This window comes from Argiope bruennichi, chromosome 4, assembly GCF_947563725.1.
Source record: "Argiope bruennichi chromosome 4, qqArgBrue1.1, whole genome shotgun sequence".
NCBI lineage: Eukaryota > Metazoa > Arthropoda > Arachnida > Araneae > Araneidae > Argiope > Argiope bruennichi.
In genome coordinates, this window is record NC_079154.1 from 50,537,599 (window position 1) to 50,564,116 (window position 26,518).

The window sequence follows — 26,518 nt, forward strand, 5'->3', positions numbered from 1 at the left end:
TTATGTATAAATAATTTTCATTACAAAACAGATAAAAAATCCGAAATATACCATTTTCCGCTCCATTTTTTAAAGAAAATTCTAATGTATTATTTACACAATTTTAATAATGAAGTATTTGATGCAAAATTTATGCACTGAAAAAATTTTGGAAATCGTTTTTGAGTTATTGGTGAGGGAGAGGGAGTCTGAAATTATTAGAATCCCCCCCCCTCCAAGAATCTGAGAAGAAAATCTGTTCAAACTTTAAATAACCATTTTCACATATAAATAAAGGAATTAAAGCAGTTTCCAGCTCCATCAATTAATCAGGGGCAGCTGGATTTTGGACTTAATTTACGCATAATAGGGCTGGAAATTAAAGAATAGTATATCCAATAGAAATATCTGTGGAAATCATAGTTGTCTGGAAAATCATAGATTTTAGGTAATATTCCATTGTGTCTTTGGTGGATTTTAAATTACCTCTTTTGATGATATGTCTTAATTCTGATGTGATATGGAAATTTGAATAGTGGAGTGCCTTGTCATATGCTGATTTTGACATTTCGGCACAGCTCAAAATTCCACGATTTGTCCCAAATATCCCTTGTATAATGTTAATTATTATTCCATGTTTATTAATTATTACACTAGGGTAATGACTCAAATAAGCGAGTTAATGTATCGAATCGGAAACGCCACCTATCTTTATAGAAAGAGCTGTGTATTATGAATTTTTAGATACGCAATGAAATGTAAGAAGCGAGTAAAAATGAAACATCTGATTCTAATGCAAGTTAGAGCTCTCTTTCTATATTTCATGTTTATAACTTTTAGGATTAACTTATTTAATTTAAAAGGAAATAAGAGGAAAAAACTGACTGCTCGACTCTTGATATTTCTCTTCGGATTCCATTGTCGAAGATCGCAGTGCCTCGGGAATTGGATGTCTTTTGGAAGTTTTAGAATGTTATCCTCATCTTCTGACCGTGGTTCAAAATCATGATGTCTTTCTTCAAACAGCTCTTATATATCTTCAAAACGATATATTAATCGCTTTGAAGTTTACAGATCGCCCAAGGAGTTTACAGATTAAAATAAAATATTTTTTAAAAAGCCCTACTAGCATATTGAAGAAAAACTATTCCAATGGATCTTGCATGCTATCAGTGACTAAAAATAAATAAATAATAAAATGTTGGAATAGAATTTTGGGAAGAGGGTAGGGGAACGGAATAAACTATTTCCTTCAATAACTAAATGTTTAGAAAACTTTCATGTTTTCTATATTGAAAAAAAAAAAAAAAAAAAAAAATTAAATTATTAATTTAAAAATTTCGGAAATTAATTAAAAAAGTATTTTAGATTTGTTTACAGAAACTAGTTAGAATGAGGTTTAGAAGTGAATTCGAAAAAGTGACGATTAATTTTGAAGTTGCTTTAGAAGATTTTAACTCAGATTATCACAAATTGCGATAGTTTAACGGCAAGGTATGCACATTTTATTTCATTACGACCGAAGAATGAAATTAAAGCTAAAGAATGGTTCGTTGCATCACTCGTATTTCTATCTCTATACATAGTATTTATTATTTATATTTTCTCGTATATGAAGAATATATTGTAATCGTCAAAGAGTTAAGAACTCGAGATTTTTACGAATCTCCATGTTTCAGACCTCTCTGAATCCGAAAAACGTATTTTTGCAGTTTTGTCTGTCTGTCTGTAAACACAAAATCTCTTTGGGCTATAACAGATGAAATTTAGTATACAGAATTACAGGGGTGTTTGTGCTCCGGGGAAACCCCGGAATTCCGGGGATTTTGAACTTCGATACCCGGAAATTCCGGGGATCGTCGTTCAAAAGGAAGTAGGAATAATAATGAATTATTTATTTTGATCTGGGTAATTTTGTTTGCTTTGAAAGCAGAAAACGCAAGGTCAGTGTGTGTGGTGAAAACTTTTCCTTTCTTTCTCCAAAGGCAGTGATAATGCGTGAAAAGGGGGAAAAAACTTCTTTTTTGTTCTTTCCTTATTGCGAGTTATGACTCATTCCCCCGGTTCTCGGACATTCTCTTCTGGATTCTTTTCGTCAAGTAGGCGCGGCAGAAAAAAAAAGGGAGAGACTTCGTTCGACCAGATGTGCGATCACGTGACCTGGGTTCAAAGGTCTTAATTTTGCAAAAAAAGTAATTCATTGAACTTTTATAATTAGGTCATTCAATACTTCATAATCGTAATTTTTCATTTCTCCCCCCCCCCTTCTCGAAACTCCAAAATGTCGGTAGTAAGTCCGTAAAAGTTTCCGGGGATTTTTTGGGGTCCCACAAACACCCCTGGAATTACGACCAAATTTGTAGTTTTCTATCAAATTTTGAATTAAATTCATTCCGAGGAAGTTGTTTGTCCGGGTACAAGGTAATACGAAAATTACCAAACAAAAAGAGCTATACGGATGGAATTTGGTACACAAATTTAGCATCTAAAGTGTAGATAGGTATTAAATTTTGAACCAAGTCCTTGAAGAGGTTGACCGTCTGATGGTTTGTACTTTTGCATATACCATAATTAAAAAAAGGCGATGACTTAATTAAATGAAATTCTCCCTACAATTGTAATTCTGTCTTTTTTTTTTTTTTTTTTGCTTAATCGATCGGCAAAAAGGATGTCCAAAATATACGTTCAATATTCTGAGGCTTGTAGGTATTAACCACATTCCAAAGATTAATCGTTCCCAATGATTGCATATATTAACCCTCCAGCTGCTTATTTCGTGGGTTGGCAATCAGCCTATTTTGTATTGTATCCCGCGTTTTTCACAGTTTAGAGTATTTATTTTTAGGATTGCAGATTTTTATTATATCATGTTATTGTCATATAACATATAGTAAAATTCCACTTTGTTTGAAAAATGTTTGAACTTATTTGTAAAAATCGCATCTAAATGGTGGTTTTAAAAAAAGTACGCAGTCAGAGGGTTAATAGTCTCTTTCGTAACTATTGTTCACCAATGGCATGTGGTTAATAATATACAAGCGCATTTATTAGAGAGTATGTAAGAAAGTTTTGGGGTGACCATTCCAGCAATTCTTTTTCTTACTATTCATCGTAAGTTGTTCGGACTTGTTATTAATCATTCCGAGCAATCAGATCTCTCTTTTGAATCATTAAATTTCTAATGTCTTATCATAGTAGTCGGATAATTATAAAATATTTTTATGAAATATATTTGAACGAAAAAATTTGCTTTATGTAGGTTGGAGTGGATTGGTAACCTGGTTCAGTAGGTAATTGGAAATATAATTTCACATTAATAAGATCTAAGTGAACTTTAGAGAATTTTAAAGCTCAGTTTATTTTTGCAATTTGTGAATAAAAGTCTGTTAGATCTGTATTAGTAAAAAGGGCATAAATTTTCTATTATATATTCTTTTATCTTTTTAATTTTGCATATGAAGATAATTAGCTCTTAGTTTAGAATTAAAACCATATCCTTCCAACTTCTTAAAAAGTTAAACTTCGGGACAAGTACAAAGCGAATCATTACATAAATCCTGTCTATTTTTCAGTTTTTATTGAAATTTTCAATGGCAAAATTCTTATTTATGTTTTTAAAGGCAATCTCTCACTGTACAATAACGTGCTTCAAGACTTACAACAAACTCTTTCCCAGAATTATAAAGACTATTAATTTTATTTCTTTTTTTACGGATAAGCCCCGATTATCTTTCATAATTACTACTTTATACCAGAAACTTTATATCTAAGAAATAAAAATACAACTTTGTATAATAAAACGTGGCTTATTCTCATAACACGAATAGCATAGTTCTTTTGTGTTCGAAAAAAAAACAAAAAAACGATTCATTTATGTTTCTATATGTACATAAAAGAATTCATGTCAAAAGAAGTGATGTATCTAATCATCTCTATCTGCCTCCAAGTGGTTTTGCATTTCTCTCTTTAAGCGACAGGTTGGTTAAGAACAAAGTAGGGAAAGAAAAAAAAAAAAAAAAAAAAGATACATTCAGAGAAGAAAAAAAGATGCGAGGTCAGTGTGTCTAGGTCGGGGGATTCTTTCACGAGGTTAGTAATGACTCTGCCAGAATTCATGTCGTGAAATGAGAGACATTCTGTTATTCTAAATGTAACTTGTCAAATCTTCAGTTGCCCGGTGCTTGTGTCTTAGAACGGATGTTTTTAGGAAGAAGATGTGTTAAAACTGGCACTTCCTTGTGCTTTCTGATATTGCAGACATGTGTTTCTGTATCTGCAGACCACTTCTATCGAATCAATATCAATGAGATAATCCAATCTAATGTTGTCGAAAGGATCAATGACTGTATCCAACTTGTAATTATATGTTATGCTAGTTAGCTGTCACAACTGAAAGGCTCTCTTTGTTAATAAAGAACAACAGTAGATAATACCCATTGATGCTGAAGCCGGTATTGCTTTGCCCTAAGTCTTCCGCAAAAGGTAGTCTTTTTTTTTTTTTTTTTTTTTTTTGAAATATGTTTCTGTTGGGTTCCACTGTCTGTCTCATTGACATAGATTGGTCACTGAAATAAAGGCAAGTTTTAAGTTCTCTAATGCACAATTAAACATTTCAGTTCACGTCTTTGAGCATTGATAAAGATGCTGCGTAGTAATGAATGGCGATCTTCATTTTACGACCTCAATTAAATAATTTTCTAATCTAAGAAGGATAATTTAAAAAAGTCTTATGTAATACAAACAACTAATCTTGGCGCTTATTATAGCAACCCTGAATAGTAGTGTGGGATGGTCGCTGCAGGGAACGGATATCGCCCAAAAGTTATCGATAACAGTCATAAAAATATGTGCAAGAATTTCGTCTGGAGATCGTTATATGAATCATTAACCAATGCTTAATATTCTTTGGCTTTCCGTGTGTAATCGTAACATGGATACACTTAATTTGTACCCGTTGGGTAGGTAAAATTCATATGGTTGCAATTAAACGACAGTAAATAGGTAGTAATAAAAATAAAGAATTTCTTCACCGAAGGCGAAATAGCGCGGTAAAATTTCATGGCAAAAAAAAAAAAAAAAAATCAAGTAAATTAGTATTGTTTGAAGGAGTCTACTATCTTGTGTAATGTCAAACTGTTAAAAAAAATAAGATATGCATCTCTGTTTTATTTAAAAGTTGTGAAATCCAACACAAGGAAACGAAAATTGTAAAATAAAATCTATTGAAGAATGTGGTCAAATTTGAAAACCATCACCATATGATTCGATATAAATATTTTCAAAGGATTTTTTTTTTTTTTTTTTTTTTTTTTGTACATCACATAAATATATTTAAAAACTTGTTTAGCCAAAGTAACAAGTAAAAAATATTACTTTTCTTTGAAATTTCTATAAAGGGAAACAATTAATGAATGAATTTAGTAGTGCAGTATTTTATAAAATATATTCCATTTCTGTTTTTTGGTTAGTCAATATTTTTATATTATTCCTTCTATTTTCGTAAATTTATTTCAGGTTGGATATCCCTCAAATTAAAATCTTGCTCTGTAGTAAGATATAATGTGTGATTTAAAATTCAGTTTTAAATCTAAACGTGATTTAATCTTTAATGTCTGATTTTTTTTAAAAATTAAAACTATTTGTTTATCATCATTTCTATTAAATTAAAGATTCATCATATAATTTGAATTGAAGTTTGAAAAAAAAAAGAAAAGAAAGGAAGAAAGAAAAAAACAATTTTCTTTTAATTTCAATTTTCATAAAAGTTTCGCCAAATATTTGTTATGAGCACTTACTATTTTCCCTTTTGTTTCTTATTTTCATGGCAGTGGTGTGAAATAATCTTTTTGGATTTGTATGCGAATTCTTTTTTATATTTGGATTGTAATTTCGACGATAAAATAGGTTTAAATTAGAGAATTAGATTCAAATGGAAAGCTTGTATTATTTTCGTCCAATTATGTATATGTATATTAGCTTTTTAATAAAGAACTATTTGAATCTTCATTTAAAGACAAAATAATCTTTGAACTCTTATTTTTTTTTAAAAATAAGAGCTAAAAAAACAAACAAAAAAAAGCAGAAAAATGTTATTCTCTTAGTTGCCAAATGAATAATTTTATAAAAATACAAATTCTAAGCAGAATGAAATATTAGAATAATGTTAATGTTATCTATAATAGTTGCTCAGGTTCCTATATGTTTCATTGCATTCAGTTAGTTATTAAAATATTTAGAAAACCGAATATTTGCTTTTATAATTTATAAAAATGGATGATGGACAGTTTGGGATCACAATAGATAATTAAAAGCACATACATATTGATAAAGTTATTGAAATAAAAAATATAAATCTAATTGAATCATTAACAAGTTAAAAATAAGTACCGAAATGTGAAACTAAATTGACCATCTTATTAAAAGAACGTCTCATAACGTGCAATACCTAAGAACACAAAATACTTAAATCCACTTCTTGATCTTCATTATTTGTTTTTCAAATTCTAAAACACTTGGAATATTCTTATCATAGAAACAAATTAAATAAATATTTTCTATTCTTGTGTAAACTTTTATAGTGTAAATTCAGCTTAAATTATGCGGAGAAATTGAAAATTTTACTCATCAAATGAAATTTATAATTTCTACATCAGTTGCCCTTGCCAAAATATTATTTGTATGAAACATTATCTATAAATAAAATTGTTCATTGTCTTTTAAATGCATTACATTTTAGCTACATTTCTGTCCTTTTAATGTTATTTCCTTTATTTTATTTTATTTTGTGTGTGTAAAACTTTAACGATTCCGCTGAATGTAAACTCGCATTCTAAATTCCCCTTTGGTCATTCAGGTGTCACTGCTTCATTCAAAATTTCTTTTTTTTTTTTTCTTACCCTACTGAGAATGAGTGAATTCATGGCCAGTTTCTCACGATGTGCTGTTTAATATTTATTTTCTGGATTAGATGGAAAATAGAGAGGGAGATGTTTTATGAATTCCTTTTATATCTTTAAGATACATAAAAGATTTAGATAAGCCATTGACAAGAAAGAAACATAATTTGCAGACGATTTTCTTGTCTTTCTGGTTCTTTAAAGCTTATCTCTAAAATAAATCAAATTTCTTTTTCTGTTCTATTTTTTTTTCTCTTGTCAAACTATTCAATATTTTTACCCAAATTGCAGCTCATTTTATTATGTTTAACTCTAAGAACTGAATTATTGAAATCAATTATTGAAATTCTAAACATTTTCATTTTTATGCAACACAGTTTGATTAAAAAAAAACTTAATTTAGAAAAGTTAAGAAAAATAATGTAAGAGCAAGAAAATGCTACAAGAAGAAAGAACTGAAATACATATAAATTGTTATTTATTATCAATGTCACTTTCAATAAATTATTGAAAGTGGTATTACTCTTTGATAATCAATACATAAATGTCATCAAAGATGCTAATTTTCAGTTAAAAGCATAATGATATAATATTGTCACTTAAATTACAGCCCATTTTATTATATTTAACTCTAAGAATAAAATTTTAGGACTGAATTGTTGTTACACTTTTTCTACTTCAAAATTTCTATCGCGAATGTATCAATTTTTTTTTTTTTTTTTTTGAAAAATAATCTTGTTAATTATTCTTGCTGAAATTCTGAATGCTTTTCAATTTTATGTAACTACAGTGTGGTAAAAATTTTAATTTATATATGTTAACAAAAAATAAAGTAAAAAACAACTACAAAAAAAAAAGAAATGAAAAATATATGAATTATTACTTTTTTAATATTCAATGAACAAAATAAATGATTCAAAGTGACATTGCTCATTGGAAATCAATATAGAAATGTCATCTAAGCTGTTCATTTTCAGTTTAAAGCATAATAACAATATTTTACTAAAAGATAATTAAGAAGACATTATATTTGTATGCTATCATGCATCTTATTGTATTAACTGGACACAGTTACACTGTTTTCAAAGTAAACATTTTAGAATATAAATATTTATATAAAATATCACAAAAAGTACCAATGCTATATCTTTACAAAATTAATTGTAAAAGGCTTAAATCCGCAACTGATTTTTTCCATTGATTTTTCATCAAAATATATTGAGCCAGGAAACCAAATCCTTTAAAAGCTCCAAGAACAACTTTGAGAATAAGCAAAATTCATTTGAAAAATTTAGCAAACGAAAAATAATAATAATAATAACTTTATTGAAGAAGCTTGAATTAATCTGAAACAGATTAGAATTGAATTGGCATTTATAATTTTTGAATGTTTAAAGATTTTTTAAAAAACTGGGAAATCTTTTAAAAATATCCAGCATAAAATATTCACTTCAATAAACTTTAAAAGAAACAAAAACATTTAAAACCATTATTTTCGACAGCCATTTTGTCATATCCTAATTTATAATGACTTGTGTTTATTCATTATATTTATTAGAATGTTTTACAAAAATGATAATTTTAATTATTAAAAATATTTATGTGGCTTTAAAGAATAGAGCAAGAATGAAACAACCATTAAAAAAGAAGTCCTAAAAAAAACTTCTATTGTTTAAGCAAGTTTTTATTTTTGAAAACGGCATCAGTTACTGATAAAAAAGAATCCGGTACTCAGAAAAGACATTTGTAATACTAATTCCTAAAAGAAATTGCAGTATTTTAATGGCTTTTCATTGTTTCGGACACAATTAAATCGAGAATAATGCTGGGATCAGATTTACTTGAAGTATTTTTATCTAAGCAGAAGCCACATAATTGTGATCATTAGTAACAATGATGGATAGAATGAATAATGAGCAGATGAAGTGGTTTGATTTATCTTAACTGGTCTTTCACTACCTGATTAATAATTAAGAGACTGAAGCTCAGTCCGTTATCGTTGTTAAAAGATACGAAGAACAGTTTTTTAATAACATGATTCTCTTCAGCGTATTAAATCCGCTTTCTGAGCTATGCCAAGTCGAATTGAGGTTTGTAATATCTTTGTGACCCAGAAAATGTATATACACCTTTTCCTCGATTAACGATCATCCTCATTTACGATGGCAGATTCATATACACGATTTGAATAGATAAATTTCAAAAGAAAAAGAAATGTAAGGCCGTATTTTTATTTACAATACGTATGACAGAATAAACAGAAATGTTATGTTTTGAATCATTTTTGCTATTATAGGACAAGAAATAAATTCTCGTATACGTAGTATAGAGCAAGTATAGTAATCGTAAAAAAAATTCGAACTCGAGATTTTACGAATCTCCACGGTTTAGAACGCCAAGAGTTCGAAAAACACATTTCTGGAAAATATCTGTCTGAGACCAAGATGACTCAAAAAACGCTTTGAGCTAGACGGATAAAATTTGGTTTAAGGTCTTAACAACAAAATTGCAGATTTCTATCAAATTTTGAATAAAACATTTTCAAAAGAAGTTCGTCTGTCCGGTTGTCCGAACATAAGTATGCACCATTATAACAGAACGAAGAGAACTAGATAGATAAAATTCTATACACAGTTTTAACATGTATAGCGTAGACACATATCAAATTATGAACGAAATCCAACATAAGGTTGACTTTCTGTCGATCTGTACTTTCAGAAGCATATAAACGCGGCAATTCCAAAATTCGGTGACTTAAGTATATCAAATTTGATAGGGGATTTTATGACTATTAGTGTAGTTTTGTACCAATTTTTTTTTCCAATCATTTGAGAAAAACGTGTCTAAAATACAAATTAGATTTTTGGATACCATTAACACATGCCAGGGATCCATTGCCTAGGATGGCACGATAGATTCAATAAAAGTCCTGAATTCTCGTGAAATGTTAATGCAAGACGTTCTCTGGTCTGAGGAGTTTATTAGAGAGTATACGAGAAAGTCACGAGGAGACCGTTCCCTCTGGTTTAATTATAGGTATCTTTTTCAATATAGTATCAATTGAACTTCAATTTTTACTTTCTATAAACAGTAGCATAGAGAAGGCTAATTTAAAAAATAATGAAAGTTATAATTGATGTAATGTGGCCCATTTTACAAGATGTCTTGTACCTTGGATCTCACCCTCAACTACCTTAGATATACTGCTATCTGCACTCTTGATTTTTGATACAATGAAGGGGGGAAAAAGACTTAATCTCAGCTGTAAATCTTCGAGATTTATAAAGCAGGTTTTAGCATTGGTAAGGTTGATAGTTTTATTCATAACAAACTTGTCTTTTCTGGGTGTTTACAGGATAATTTTGTAACGTACCTTATTATAAATAATAATTCTTCATTAACTACCTTTTCATCGTTCTACTTGATAGATAAAATTTTATTGTTAACTACTATAAACGGATAAATCGGACCACAAACTCCCTTTTCCGTCATTTCTGAATGCAAATTTGCTACTTCGTTTATATATTCTTCTACATAGAGCTCATTTTCTTCAGAAAATAATTTCTAACGTCGTATACCGAACGTCATATTTTAATTTCTACACATTCGCTTCTTAGTGATATGGAAATTTTCTCGAGAGCTAAAAGCCAAAATAAAACAACTTGGCTTGTCCTACCAGCTCATCACTGGTATAAGTGTAGTCGTCCAGAAGGCTCTCTGACTTTTGATTGTAGTAGTAGTAGTTGTTGTTTCTGATCCCACGAGGTATGACTGCGCTATATCACCTCCATGAAACCAAAGATCTCTAAAAAGTCCAAAAACAATAGTGGATACCTTAAAATCGCATAATTTAAACCTTTAAGAATATGATTGGGGGAGGCTTGATCTGCCTTTCACCAAGGACATTCAGCAAAGATCCTCCGTCCATAATGGAAGGTGAGGGATTTGGTGTGTCCACTCAAAAAACGAGAGAGAGCCGTTAGCTGTTTTCTAGAGATATTCAGACGGTGACACCAACCGGGACTCTTACCAAAGTACCAAGGGTGAGCAGGTGGGACTCTCCAAAGTGCACTCAACACCATCTTTATGATAGAGGAGATTGTAGAATAAATTAGTGTTGCATCACCATGAAACATGTCAGCTGAAGCAGTCTTAGCTAAATTATCCGCTATCTCATTACCATTTAAACCAACATGTGAGGGGACCCACTGAAAGTGTATAGAGTTTTCTGCCATGAGTGTTTATCATGAAGCCATTGATTGTAATAGGCAGTATCACAATACTCTTACTCGCTTTCTCAGTGGGCACCTTCAAACTATGAAATATTCTGAGGGTTCTCGGTGCTTTAAAGTCTGCCCCAAGTGTTTTACGGAAGAGGCTTCAAATCGTCACATTCGTATTTGTCTGGGGCTCACTAGGCAGGACCTTATTGACAATCCCTTGTTAATATTGGACTTCTTCAGGGTGCACAATTTCATGGACTTGATATGGCTCTCTTTTTTAAGATACAAATGATGTACTAATTTTGTTAATTTAGCATTAAACATTTGATCTGATTTTTTGATTAAATATGTCTTGCTTTCTTCAAGGCGCAAAGATTCAATTACTTATTTTATAGTTTTAGGATCAATGTCTTCACATTTTTCTGTAATCTTGTTCCTTCGTATCATACTACAACCTGAAAAAACTGGAATAATTAACATCATATATCTTGAATGTTTTTGTGATTCATGGTCAAAGAGGTGACGATTTATAGTTCTAACAAGTAGTAATCTGTGATACTTACAAATTATCAAACTTTTAAGTAAGACATATGTTTATTTGCCAAATTATATTGCACAAAATGAAATATAGAAGAAATTACGGAGTTCAAATTGCAAAACTTGCAGTTTGAACAATTCTTGGACTCTATAAATAAAAAAATATATAATTTTCCAGATATGTCTCTAGAAAAAACAATTCATAATTGCACGGATAAACAAGACTTGAAGGTAAACATCAATAGCTTTCTGCTATGTACTAATGAGCACTGATAGAGAAAGGTTAATTGTTTTTTTTTACAAGATAGCAGCCTTTACTGAGACAAAGATTAATAATTCGATATATATATTAAAGGTATGTCCTCTGCATATTAAAGTTTTTTTTTTCTTTTATACAAAATTTTTATAACCTATTTGAAAGGATATATTATTCCGAAAAATCTAAAGATATTTCGAGTTTCTAATCCGAAGCATCATAATATAATAATGTTTTAGACTTGATTTGTGTGTCTTTATACTATTTAAAAAATTTACTTTCAATTATTATAACGATAAAATGCACCCAAAAATGTGAATGTAAATTTAAATATAACAATATATTTAGTGATTAAAATATTGAAAAGTATTTTTGTAAACTATACTTTAAAATATTTATAAAAATTTATAAAATTAGCGGGGAATTGTACGATTTGAAAGTTGGCGTAACTGAAAAACTATTTTCCTGTAATTTTGAAATATGTATGTAAGATAGGTTTTTATCGTTATGTAAATAAAGTAGCTGCTAAGTAGCGGCATTTATGTTCCACTATCTCCTACTAAACAATTTTTGCCGAATTCAGCTAAATTTTGTACACTCATTATATAAGACATAACAAATAATACTATCAACTTTTCAAAGAACAAAAATTAGTCAAATATTCAATTAATTAATAATTAATTTTTTTCTTTTTTACATTTTGAACTATCCTACAATTATTTTTATGACTTTCTCTTTTTTTGTTTACATATTTATTGGTTTAAAGTATTGATTTAACAATGCTTTAAACTTAGCACAAGTAAATTGCCCAAACGAAGACAGTAATTTAGAATTTGTGAACAAAATTTTCGATATTATTATAACAAATAGAAATAACTTGTGGAGAAAATTATCTATCTGTGGTTTTTGAAAATCTTTTGGTTCAACTGATATTCTAATTTTAAATAAAAGCAAACGATAAAGATTTTAGATGATAAAAGGATTTTATATATTATAATATTTTATATATTATTTTTTATGTTAAAAATATTATACACCAAAGGATTTTATACAAGAGGAAAGCCGATTATATCAACTAAAACAATAATATACTCAGAAATTATTCATAAAAATCCTTGAAATTTCGATTAACTTTTAATTAAAAATATCATACAATTTTTGAAAAGTTCTTTCTTAGTTAGCACTTACTACCCAAAAAGTCACTGTCTTGATTTGAATAAGTTAAGAAATGGAAAGAAAAAAAATTAAACAGCTAAAAGCCTTATGGTATAATGTTTATCTTTTTGTTTCCGTTGACTATTCTTCCAACAATAGCAAACGATTACAAATTTTTTAAGCATGAATTGAAAATGGGTTATAAAACTATCATGATTTGAATAAATTAAGAAATGGAAAGAAAAAAAATTAAAGAGCTAAAAGTCTTGTGGTATAATTTTTATCTTTTTGTTTCCGTTGACTATTCTTCCAACAATAGCAAACGATTACAAATTTTTTAAGCACGAATTGAAAATGGGTTATAAAACTATCATGATTTGAATAAATTAAGAAATGGAAAGAAAAAAAATTAAAGAGCTAAAAGTCTTGTGGTATAATTTTTATCTTTTTGTTTCCGTTGACTATTCTTCCAACAATAGCAAACGATTACAAATTTTTGAAGCATGAATTGAAAATGGGTTATAAAACTATCATGATTTGAATAAATTAAGAAATGGAAAGAAAAAAAATTAAAGAGCTAAAAGTCCTATGGTATAATTTTTATCTTTTTGTTTCCGTTGATTATCCTCCCAACTATAGGAAGCGATTACAATTTTTTAAAGCATGAATTGAAAATGGGTTATAAAAACTATCCCCAAAGAATAATGATTGGCGTGATTCTGCTTTTATCTATCATTTTCTGATTGAGAAGGAAAACAGCGTTAAATTTGATTAAAAGAGCGCGGTGAAGTGTGAAGTTGTAAAATGGAACATATCATTATCAAGAAAAAAAGTTATTCATCCTGGAGGAAACTATTAAAATCGCTTTTTGTGTCACCAGCCGTGAACTTCTAATTTGGTTGGAGGGGAAACAAATAATTTTTTTCAAACCAAATTATACTCTGCATTTTTTAAAGAAGTATTTGAAGTAAACTTCAGCTATCTTTTAGAATAGAGAGTCGCAAATTAATAAATAGGTTAAATACTTTACGTAAAACTATAATAATAACTGTTTCTGTTTAAACTATGTGATTCCTTTTTAGTTTAATAGCATCATTTGGTTTTCAGAATGTAGCTAAAATTCTTCTTCAACATAAACTTTAATGATTTATTCAGCAATATTTATTCCACAGAGAAAGAGATGATTTATTCATGATCCTTGCGACTACAAATTTAAAATGAATTTACAGAATTTAAAGTTACCAAATGTTAACTTGAAAAGAAACTAGAAACAAAGCGGATAAAAGCAGACTTTTGAAATATTGATAACAATCGATAATTTTTAATTTTTAAATTCTAAAATTATGCTATGAATATATTATTGTGTAGATTAATATTTACTAATAATGCATTCCATTTTCACTACTAATATGGAAGAACATATGTCTTTTGGCTCTCAACAAATCGTTTGACCTTAAAATACAGTAAATTTTTAAGACATATACTTTGGAAGATGGCAGTCTACATCTCTGCGATTTCTTTGAAATTTTATTAGAGCTTTAATAAATAAAAAATTAAACGAGATTTTGGTTTATTTTTCCCGCTATAATTTCTGGAAATATAAGCACACAAATTTAATTTTTACTCTATTTTAAAATTCTAAAACTCTTTTAAGTGATATCAATTTAAACATCATGTAGATTTTTCATGAGTTTAACAAAATGTTTGAAATTAAATTTTATGCAATTATTTTCAATAATATTTTTCGCATTGTTAAGAAATTTGTACTGTTTTCATTATATCTACAATTATTTGAGTTTTCTCTTTCATTATTGGAAAATATATTTATTAAAAAATTATATTCTATTTATTTTTTTCATATTGATGAAATAATTTTTTCATGTCTTATTTCTTCGATTTTTTTTTTTTTTTTTTTTGGAATTTATGGGTTACGATTTTTAAAGTGATAAGTAATATATCGGAGATGTTAAAATTTTATATTGGCTATTATGTCCTTAATTTTCTTATTAGCATGCTTTAATTCATTGAACACATAATACAAATAAAATGTATTGCATCATTTTGATGTTGGAATCAACTGCTTAATTTATATGAGAAATAACAAACAGAAACTACAGTTTAGACAAGCCTAATTATAGTCCAGAGGACATGGATAGTTACATTTGCAAAAAATGTGAAAAAAGTCTCAACTCCATCAGGAGGTTGATGTACGCAATAAATAAAAACAAATGATGTGGCTTGAATATATATCATGGTGTTTAAAATATTTTTTCAGGGAATCATGCATTTGAGATATAATTTAAATAAACAACATTCCATTCCTTGTGAATCTTCTAGTCTCTAAAGACAGCTAGTATTTTGATAAAAAGAAGTACCTAATTATGTTTGTTATAATTTTTTTTCAGTTTATTACATAGCCTTTTTCAGTCTGAAATGTAGACTTATATTAGATAATTCCAAATTCCATGTTATTTTCCATGAAGAAAATCTATCAAAATCATGGGATTCGTATGTAATTAATTGCCTAATAATTGTATTTTTCCAGTTCAATTGTTGCTAGTATTATGAACTGCTGATAACGTGCCGGCGTCCTGACATAAGAGTAGCGCTTCTTTCCCATAACCTGGGCGTCCCAGGGGTTCGAGTCTCGGTTCGGGCATGGTTGTTCATCATCTGTGCTCTATCTTTGAGGTGTGTGAATGTGTTCCCCTGTAAAAAGGGGTTATGCAAGTGAATGTGATGCATGAGTAGCTAAGACGTGCTCTTGGCCTTAGATGGCGCTACTGAAACAAGAGACGCTCTCTCGTCTTAAAATCTCTGACTTCATCAGCGGGCTTGTCTATGACAAGTGCCATAAGAAACAACATCTGATGATAACTTTTGATATTTTGATAAGGTATTTTTGATTTCTGAATTGTGTAAACCACCCTCTGTAAACAAATTTATTCCGTCATTCTTCTCGTATTACAGTGTATTTATAAGAGTTAACAATCCTTGTACCTGGTAGACTATTCAGTTAATCTTGGGCCACAGGCAACTGTGGAAACAACCGATTATTTATTATTTTCCTACTTAAAATAAATAAATCTGTAAAAAAATTACAAATTCAAGGAATTAAAAATAATAGGAACTATAAATTGCATGATATTAACTTTATCAAGTATAATTGACCATGTTCCTTATCTGTTTCATTTTGTCACTCAGTTATAACAGTTTTATAAACGTTAAGCATCTATTTAAATTTAATTGTGTCTAAATAGGGATACAACAAATACGTAAGTCATAGTGAATAAAGAATAAAAACATGTACATTTTCAAAAAAATTACTAAAATTTTAAAAAAATTAATTAGTAATAATCATTAAAGTATTAATTAAGTTAAAAATATATTGAAACGAGTAATTAAATTAAACATTTTATTTTTTAAAAAAAGCGAAGCCTCTATAATGTGTACTGCCTAAGGCCGTAAAATACCTGAATGCAACACTGAATGGACGAAAATTCTTTTAACTTCTTTTCTGCTTCTTGTTGGTGATCCGGATATTTGCGTTTTTATTATTTAGATGCCTATGACCTATAAATCAAGTAAAGTTCAATAGCCATGTCTTGGGTAGTAAATTTCAATATCTACACTTTAAATTTCTTTAATATAGCCCTTAACACGCGCTATTATTAACCTAAATGAAATATTATTCGAATTTTCCTTGTACTATGGATAAGATAGCCCCCCTTTTTTTTCTTCATTTCCATCGCCTGCATTTGACTTCTAATCTACCACTTACTAAGATTATTCACCTGCTATATCCGGAGGTTAAGAACCTTGAGTTCAAGCACTCTGTGACACTTCTTTCAAATTGACAAATCGTCTTCTGATTTGCTGAAGAAATTATCACGGTAGAGTAATTCTTACTGTCCTGATCGCTTCGAAAGAAAGAGGGAGAAGAAATCCACAAATAAAATTTTTGCTGATGAAAAAGAATCAAGGTAATAACTGACTGATTTGCTTAAGTTGTTATAATTCAATACAACACGCAAATATGAAAATTATTAACGACACTTTTTTTGTAGTCATTAAATTAATTGTTATAAGCAAATTTCATTTTTTTCTTTCTAAGAAACGACCTTTTTTTTTTTATCAATTATTTCATTAACTAGATATCTGAATCGAGACTGGCTCCAGTATATCTGAACTATTGAAATTGTACTATACACTGATCTGTACTGCAATCCGATTCAGTAGAGTACATTCTTGTGGTGTCACAAGATAAATGAACTGTGAATGCCATCTAACATTGAAACTACTTACGCTACTACTACCTTACACTGTGATGCCTTTTTTTCCCTGCTGTGAATTGAGCAGCGAGTTCCGAAATTAAATTGATGCCGTGCAGTTTATGTGGATCTCAACGTGAATTGGCCTTATTGGCGAGCCATCTTGTTTTAAGAAGCGTTGTAGCTATATTGATTAAATCTTTAATTATTTTTTTCCTAATTTAATTAGATGACACCTTCCTTTTCGAGGATGTTCTATTTTACCGACTAAATTAAGAATCCATAGAATATTTGAAGTGTCTATAGATTATGTGTAATTTTTGTATCGAATTATAGTTTCTTTGAATTATTTTATTTCAATTTCTACGTTTCAACAGCATTAATTTGATTCCAGTAAGACGTATACACATAGTGATTAGCTTCTGAACTACGATGCGCGTATGTTATTAGTGCATCAAATTTTGGTAATTTTAAAAATCTAATATTAAATTATTCACAGATGTTATAATTCGATAAAAATGCTGATAATCCATAAACAGTTCAACTGTTCTGCGGACAATTAATTGAATCAAAACGACAACACATTCCCTGGACAGAAAATCATGAAAGCAAACAATAGAGACCACAAGTAGGGGTTAATAGATTAAATTTAATTTACCGTGGGAAGAAAATCAGATTTTAATAAGTGGTTTCACTTCTCTCTTAATCAAAAACTTTTCATCAAGTACTTGATAAACGATTCAAGACTTGTAATTCATGCAAATCCTTGAAGAAGAAACGCACAACAACTTTTTCATTGTTAATTTTATTGTTTAAACACATATACTTACACAAACATGACAATTACTTTAAAACATCTATCAATAATTTATAAAATGACAAAGTGAAATTTCTTTCACACATAAAATGTACTATCATGAAAAAGTATATAATTTAGAATATTAATAATATCGCTTTATAAATTTATAGACGGATTAAAATGTTTATTTCTAAAAATTTTAAAAAAATACGATGTTTTATCATGAAATTTTTGATTTATCAAAAAATCAGGTATGATAATTGTTTACTTATACATAAAATAACTATAGTATTTCATATTTAAAGTGAAAGAAATTATCCCTTTTTTATCCTATCGAAAATTATTAAAATTGACTCCCTTGCAGGCTTGTCATAGGTCTTAATTTTGATCCCTTTTAAAAAGCAAGACAAAACAATATAACTAGAAAAATAAAAAAAATCAAATAATGCAAGTACAACAAATCACAAAACAGTAATATTAAGTACAGTAATATTAACAGTACATAAGTAAACAGTAATATTTTTATCACCCCCTTCCTCTTTTTTAAACATGCATATGTTATAGTATTTTTGAAAAATAACATTTGTTTCACTGTAAATAAAGAATAAAAATAAATACAAATTTAAGTTAAAGTGCTTCTGACTTCGTGCATGCCCTGCAAGCACTAAATGAAAACAATGTCTATAAGTTATTTTTAAGAATACCGCTATAAATTTATGATGACACCGAAATTATGATGTTTTATTTAAATTTAAGGTATCCTGCCTTTGCTCATTATTCAAAACAAAAACATTTGAGAATCGCAATAAATATTTAAATAGAATAAAAAAAGCCACATAGTGGCATTTTTAGAATTACCAGCGACTGAAAAAAAGCAAGAAAGTCCTGCTTTTTGCATAAATGACTGTTTCAAAATGACGTAATGAGTATCTTGCGCCTTTCGAAATAATGGCGCCTGCACCAATTGCTATTCTACGCTTGATCACTGCATAGAATTTTTTTAAATAACGTCCAACAAGTTCCTTCTCTGAAAGCAGCCGTTTTAAAAAAAATTATAACTGTTGCGTGGTGAAAAAGAAGATATCAAGTCGACCGCCCGATCACCTGTGTAATAAAGCTACATTAAAAAAGGTTGTTATGCTCTCCTTAAATATAAAAGAGAGAACATAAAATCAATAACACAGAAGTTGTAGTCCCTAGGAATTATACACATGATTCACAAGCCCTGCTCTTGAATCATCAACGGTAAGGGTGACTTTTCTTCTTGTCTGCTCCTATGCCCATTCCCTTGTCAAGGACAACCCCAAACACGACCCTTGCATTCATATTGAGTCTCGGTTTTGGCAGGAATGGCAAGAAAAAGCTTTTTATGACACTCACAGGTTCAGAAGACACATGAGCTCCGTGACCGGCCGGAGAACTGATGGCCACGGATATTCCTTCTGGAGGTTTATGGACATAGCCCCCACTAGGAGGCCCATGGAAACCTACACTTCCCCATCTGTTGGATTCTTCAGGGCGAAGAGGATCAACGTGATGCAGTTGCTGTTGGATCGGCTTTAGTCCGATTCCTGGAGGTGGAGCCATCATACCTTGGGGATGATTTGAAGATCCTTGTAGCACGTGAGAACTATGTTCTGGCATATGATGATGAAAGATATGCTGATCTTGTTGCATTCCCAAAGGTTTGTGCTGGTTTCTGTTGAAATGACCTTGAGGAGGTCCTCGCTTTGAATTGAAGGAACCACCAAAGTTAGAAGGAGGAGGATTCTGTTGCTGTTTCTGAACGGATTGACTTGCTTGAAAGTCATGCATCATTGTATCAAAAGGCTCAAAACCGGTTAAATCTATCTGGGGATTGTGGAATCCGCTGCCTCCATTATGGACGCTACCTGATGGAGGCATCATAATTGGCTTGGGGCCCATTCTGCGATTTGAACCATCATTGTTCGGAAGACCAACTCTACTCGTCAAGTTACTTGAACTAGCAGAACGAGCAACAGGTGGGAGGACTTTCTGGTAACTTTGATATGAGGCAGCAGATATTATTTCAGGTTCTGGTCGATGCTTTCCGGATACTTGCCAGGACGAGTCTTCTCTTGAGTGCGATCTGACAGGTTGGGAGTTATCTTCTTTAGAACTTGGCTTGGTGGATGAAGGATTATCTGCTCTAGATATTGGTGAGGAATCGTCTGAGTCTGGTAAAGGAGCCACGACTACAAATCGGGGTCCATTACCTCCAGCGGCTGCTCCAGAGGCTGAAATGAGTTTGGAAAGTATGGCGTTAACATCTGTTTCTTCCTGAGGCGACAGAGTTGGTGCACTTGTTGTTGTAGTTGATGTAGATGTTGTTGCAATAGTAGTGGTTGTAGAAGAAGTTTGAGGGGAAGGTTGAATTTGAACTCTCTGACTATCGTCGTTTACTCTGAAGATGTCCCTCCTGGTGCCTTCAGCGAAATTCTGTAAAAGAACGTTCTTTAAATATGTTGTTCTTGGAAATTTTATTATTAAAGCGGTAAGAAAATTGTAACAATCATGCTGAAAATTTGCAAATAGAATTACAGAGATTCTTCATACTTTGAAAATCGTAATAAATTTTAATGTTTCTTATTCAAAACTGTTCTTTAACTGTCACTTAAGTTTTCATTCTTGAAAAAGATATCAGCTTTATTAATTGAAACATAAATGACAAATTAAGAACTTTTTTTTACATATGAAATATTTTTGAAAATGGCACAGAATTAGGGAAATATGTTGGAAGAATGACATAAATTTTATTTAATATTAAAATCCTAATTTTGTTTCTAATAAACTGATTTTGAGAATATCGAGGAAACGAACTTGTTTCTGAAGCATTAGTTTCTTTGATATAATGGGAAAAGTTTATGTGCTCTATATTTTATTTCATTTTAATCAGTTTAGTTAATTACTTCATAGTGTTATTGTATAAGTTGATAATATGTTCTTGACTTGGGGTCATATTAAACTGATTTTTTTTTATTATTATTCTTCGAAACTGAAAGAAAACTTTAATATTTACTTTTCCACACTTTTATTTTTCACTTTTGAAAAGAGAAAAAACCTGCTTTGCATTTTAATTCGGAGCTGAAAATAAATGCGACAAGAAAAATAAATCCGAATTAATTAGTTTTTCCATTATCTATCTAAAGCGTGTCACTCAGAGCTAAAAAAAATAATTCAGAGCTGTTAATTTTAATTATTCCACACCATAACAATTCATTCCAAGATAAAGGGGTGAACGGGTTCAAATGCAAATATAGCGTCATTATTCATTGGATTCAAGGTTAATCTGGTAATAAGATGCGTGGTTATAAAGACATGCCCACATTCAGAGTTCTTTTTTTAGAATTATGTCCGGGTATAGAAGTAAAATGAGGGTGGTGACAGATAAAGACAGCAGGGTGTCATCTTACCTGCAACAAGTGGTTATCGGCTTTGTTTGGTCTGTTGTTGCCAGAGTTCATGACGACATCTGCGCTCACAGCCCAAGCAGCGACACCTAAGGCGGAAAAGAAAAAAATGGTCATTAATTCAGCTATTAGTATGCATAGAGATGGACCAGCCCAAAGTAGGCCAATAGGAAACAGTGTTTTCTTGTTGCTGGCGGTTTGAAAGTCAGTGACATAAACCATATCCTTCGGAGGTCACCGGTGATGTGAAATAGAGTTGTTAAAAATACACCTAGTCTTTATTTTAAAACGGTTTCTGGGTAAATTCTGGGTAAATTGCACGATTCAAAACTGCATTTTACTTTGAAAATTAATATGTAATATAATAAAATTCATTTTGTATATAAAAACATATTATCTAACTTTAAAAAAAATTCAAGTGGAGCTTTATTGAAAACATATCTTTTAAGATAGTTTTTATGAATTCAAATTAAATTTTGCCCTTTATAATTCACAATATCTATATTTTTGAAGTAATTTTAAATTAAAAAACTTATTTTATTTCATACATATGCTTTAATTATATGGCAACACATATTTTCTTCTTATTACAAATCTACTTCTTATCAATTTATTCAGCAACAAGCTTTTGTTTATATATTTGTGTATTGTTTAGAAATGGATTCATCTGTGTGAAATAAGGGACTTTTCTTCAATCTGCTGCCTAATCATCGTAATTCAAACACAATTTTATGTAAGTATGTAAGAAAAATTTGTATTTTCTTGAATGTTTTTGTATTTTTGTGCAAACATAAATTGAAATTCAAACATCTTGTAAATGAAGTATTACTCAGTTTAAACAATATTTAAAACGATTAAATTATCCGAAATTGTAGCTATAAATTAATGCATATGTGTACAAATTTAAAATAGTATAAAATAATCTGTCTTTCTTGACATTTTTTAAAATTTAAGAACAGAATTTTTGTGTAAGAAAAAATTACGTATAACAAATCAACTCATATGAGCGTTAGAAATTATTTGAATTATTAAATTTGGTTAAATTTTAATTTGATTATAAGTTTGTTAATAATGAAAATCTCTGGATTATCTACTGATTTTGAGCAAGATTAGAAGTGAGAAATATACAATTGAAGCTTAAATAGAATCCCACCCAAAAGCTGTTCAAATCTTGATTATTTTTCTAAATTCACTGTTTAGACAAAATGTATTCCATTTTGTCAAAACACAAAAGCAAACACGTTAACTTAACAAGAAATGTTTAAAATTATAGTTGGGAATTGAATAGATTACTTAATTTCAAAGTGACTTGCGGATCTGATAAATTATACAGCTACTTTAAGTTAATTGATCGAACATGAGGAAAAGGCTATTACCGTGAAATGCGAAGCTAAATATTTATCCGAACTAGCAAATGCAGTGTGAAAGAACAATGAAGTTCTCAATGGAAGGCGTTGTTTACACTCATTTGTTTTTAGTTCCTGGTTCGCAATAGCAGACGATTTCAATTATTTCCACATCAATTAGAGCTTGAACTGTTTTTATGAACAAAGATTGTGCAGCTGCACTTAATCAAACAAGTATTTTAAATATTCCTCGCCAAGACTTCAAACAAAAGATATTTTTCTATTCTTTACCTGGGTGTTGCAATTTATAGTTGACTCACTGTGCTCCTGAGGTTATTTATGTAGGTCAAACTTATTGTAAATATTACTTCTGTGTTTTCTTGGGTATTTGTGTAAAGTTAACAATAATTGATACGCCCATTTGCTAAGTTATTTCCCGGGAAATATTTTTAAAAAATTGTATTCACGCCATCAATGAGATTAAGATTAAATTGCACCATAGTATTTTATCTGCCTGATATAAAAAATATTACGATATAAAAAATTATTCACTCAGAAATGGAGATAATTATAACGGTTCAATTTTCAATCACTTTATCAAATTATTTCATCGTATATCATTTTGATTATGTCTTTCGAACTTTAAAAAGAATATTTAACGGGAATCTCAAAAGCTTCGAAATTGTTTCATGAAAATAGAATACCACAGGTATGAATAATATGAATTAAATAAGCTACGCCAATTTAATTTTTGAATCCATTATTCTCTAAGTAAAAGAAGAATCAATGCAGTATATTGATAAGTTTGTTGTTAGATGTACAATTGTCATATCATTTTGAATTCACATGGAATGATATTAGTAAATGAAATATGATGCATTTTATTACTGAAGTATATAGTTTCTTGCTCTAGAAAAGATTTAAAATTTCTCTCAACCCTTTCACGAACTATTACGTAAAGAATTAATCTTGTTTTGTCTTGTCAAAAAGATATTTCTTTTATAATATTAATAGAATGAATTTCAAAACAACGATATTTAACAACATATTTTGGCAACTTTTATTTTTACTATATTGGGTAAAAATGCGCTATAAATGCGTAAAGGTGCTTTCTATTTTTATAGAAAAAGATGGTACAAATACTATCGAATGTAAAACCTAAGCAGAATATTAATTCAAAATTACATCACTAAACATACATAGAAAGTTGGGTCAAAAATGTGAGAATGGAGTAAACAAAATGATATAAAAAAAGTATATCCATGATATAAAAAAATAACAATACCAATACCAATAACAAAAAATGGAGTATATATATATATATATATATAACTAGACTTAATGAATTAGAGAAAAAATAATGCGAATGAAAACAAGAATAAAAGTAATGGAGGATTAACTTTAAAAAAAATGTCTGTGAATGTTATCTGATTTTGAAACAAGTATCACTTATCTAAATGTGTTGAAACGGACGGCAACAATCTTTGCTATCAGAAGTGAAGCGAAAGGAGGCCATGACATTTACCTTGATTTTATAATGCATTCAAACGGTGTCATCATAACATGCTGGACGAGAATATAGAATTTGCCATGGATATGAAAAAAATCAGATAAGGTGTGTAAGTGCTTCGATTTCAAAAAGACGCGTTCTTTTTCTCATTTTTTTAATGGAAGTTAAGCCTACTAAGAAAAAAATTGCTCATGTAACCTCTAAAATTGGAGCAATTTTTTTCCGATAAAGTCAACTAGAATCCAATTTACTATTTGAAATTGATTGTTGTTGATTAGTTTTTATCAACTAGTAAGTTGCGTGGTATCAGTTGCAGTTGTTTGGTATCTACCCGTGATTGATTGCACCGGTTTTGAAATGTCCTTTTTCAATATCGGCTCATTTGATTTGAGGTATTTGTGCCGTACATGGAGTAAAAATATCCCGTGTTTCTAAAAATGTGATTCATTGGTCAAACAGAAAGAAAAGAAACTATGTAACATTTATTCATGAAAGTCTGAAATGTCACCACAAAAAAAATTTATAACACCATAGATGATTCTAATAAATTTACTGTTATACTTTTTCAATCAGTAGTACGATAATATCAAAAAAATAACAGTTACATTACTCATGGAAATTTAAACAGGCAACGAAGAGTTGTTAAAATTATTATGATTATTAATGAATTCTTTTTAGGTTAGATATTTTTCTTAAAAAAAAAAAAAAAACTGTAATTATCATGTGCGCTTGCAGTAAAGATCAAAATTCATAAAAAAGTTTAAAATACAAAAAATTCGCTTTTCGATTCAAATTCAATTAATTCATATTCTTCAGTCACTTTTTCTTATCTGCTATAAAAATTTGAGTTAGAGATTATAAGTTAATTTTGTTTATATGATGAATCGCAACTTTTTTCCCGTTGCGCCTAACATTTGATATAAATTTTCAATTCTGATGAAAAATAACAGAAAGGAGGCAATGAAATACGAATTAGAAAAAGAAAGGGAAAAAAATATCGAAAACAAAGACTAATTTCAAACTCAAATAACGATACTTTCTTTTGATAAAATTATGTAAAATGAAATAGTAAGAGTGACATAAAAATATATCAATTTACAAATTTAATTTATTTAAAATTCTAACAGAATTATTGGAAGAATGGGGAATAGCAAAAGAAGTGATAAAAATCATTACCTTTATTTTGATTGAAAATCGATATAAGATGAAAATAGCAATTTTAAAATGAATGTAATTTCTGATTCTTTTATAACCATGCTGCAATAAAATGGTTCACAAATTTTAGCTAACTCCATGCAAAGATAATCATTCTCTCTCTCTTTCTTTTTTTACTGTTTGAGACCATGTTACATTTTTGCATACCTACACATAACATGTATCTAAAATCTTGTATCAAAAATGGTATGTTCACTAATTAAAATACATTTTATTTTCCTTTCTTAATGATAGCTTTGCATTGCATTCTTTGGATTTCGTGCTACTAGGTCAAGCAACGAAGACGGGTTCAAGGTTTCAAAATCATTCTTCGATCGTAAGGCTACGTACGCGTTTAACAACGGTAGAATGAAACTGCATGGTTAGAATATATATTAAGATCAATTTCGGCGTATATATTACGAACAATTTTTGCTTGAAACAATTTCGGTAATTTCTGCTAATTCAAAGAGTGAAAATAAGTTATTTGCTCCATACATCTACTGATCTAATTTTGTTCATGCGTATTCATTTATAGATATATTTACTATATATGAACGTATTCACTTTAAAAAATTGATTAAATTATAGATTTTGTATCTTTTTATTCTTCCCTATTTCAGTAAAATTTATAAATGTTAATATTTTTTGCAATGTACCTAAATATGAATTGCAATTTGGATGCATATAAGTAATATATTAATTTGCTTAGTGACTGATTGGTTAATTTGTTTAGTTTAATGCTCGAAATAATGCATGCGGAATTAGGTTTCGTATTATGAAATAATTAGTTTGTCACGCCTTTGACTGTTTAGATAGAGAACTTCACTTCCCATCCTAACATGGCCAGTGGGCTTCGGTGGCTTAGTGGTAAGGTCACAGCTTCGGAACCAGAGAGTTTCAGACTCGAGACCCGGTTCC

General features: G+C 29.6%; 1 protein-coding gene across 1 annotated transcript in view; it reads right to left on the reverse strand.

Annotated features, from left to right (window-relative positions):
- Nucleotides 1-18,198: 18,198 nt before the first annotated feature.
- Nucleotides 18,199-26,518, reverse strand: part of LOC129965394 (uncharacterized) — a 44,214-nt gene continuing 35,894 nt past the window's right edge. Inside the window, exons 3-4 of the mRNA XM_056079238.1 lie at nt 21,551-21,636; nt 18,199-20,576 (exon numbers count right to left, since the gene is read on the reverse strand). Of these exons, the coding sequence (XP_055935213.1) occupies nt 19,356-20,576; nt 21,551-21,636 (1,307 nt within the window). The 3' untranslated portion in view covers nt 18,199-19,355. The remainder of the gene's footprint in view (nt 20,577-21,550; nt 21,637-26,518) is intronic.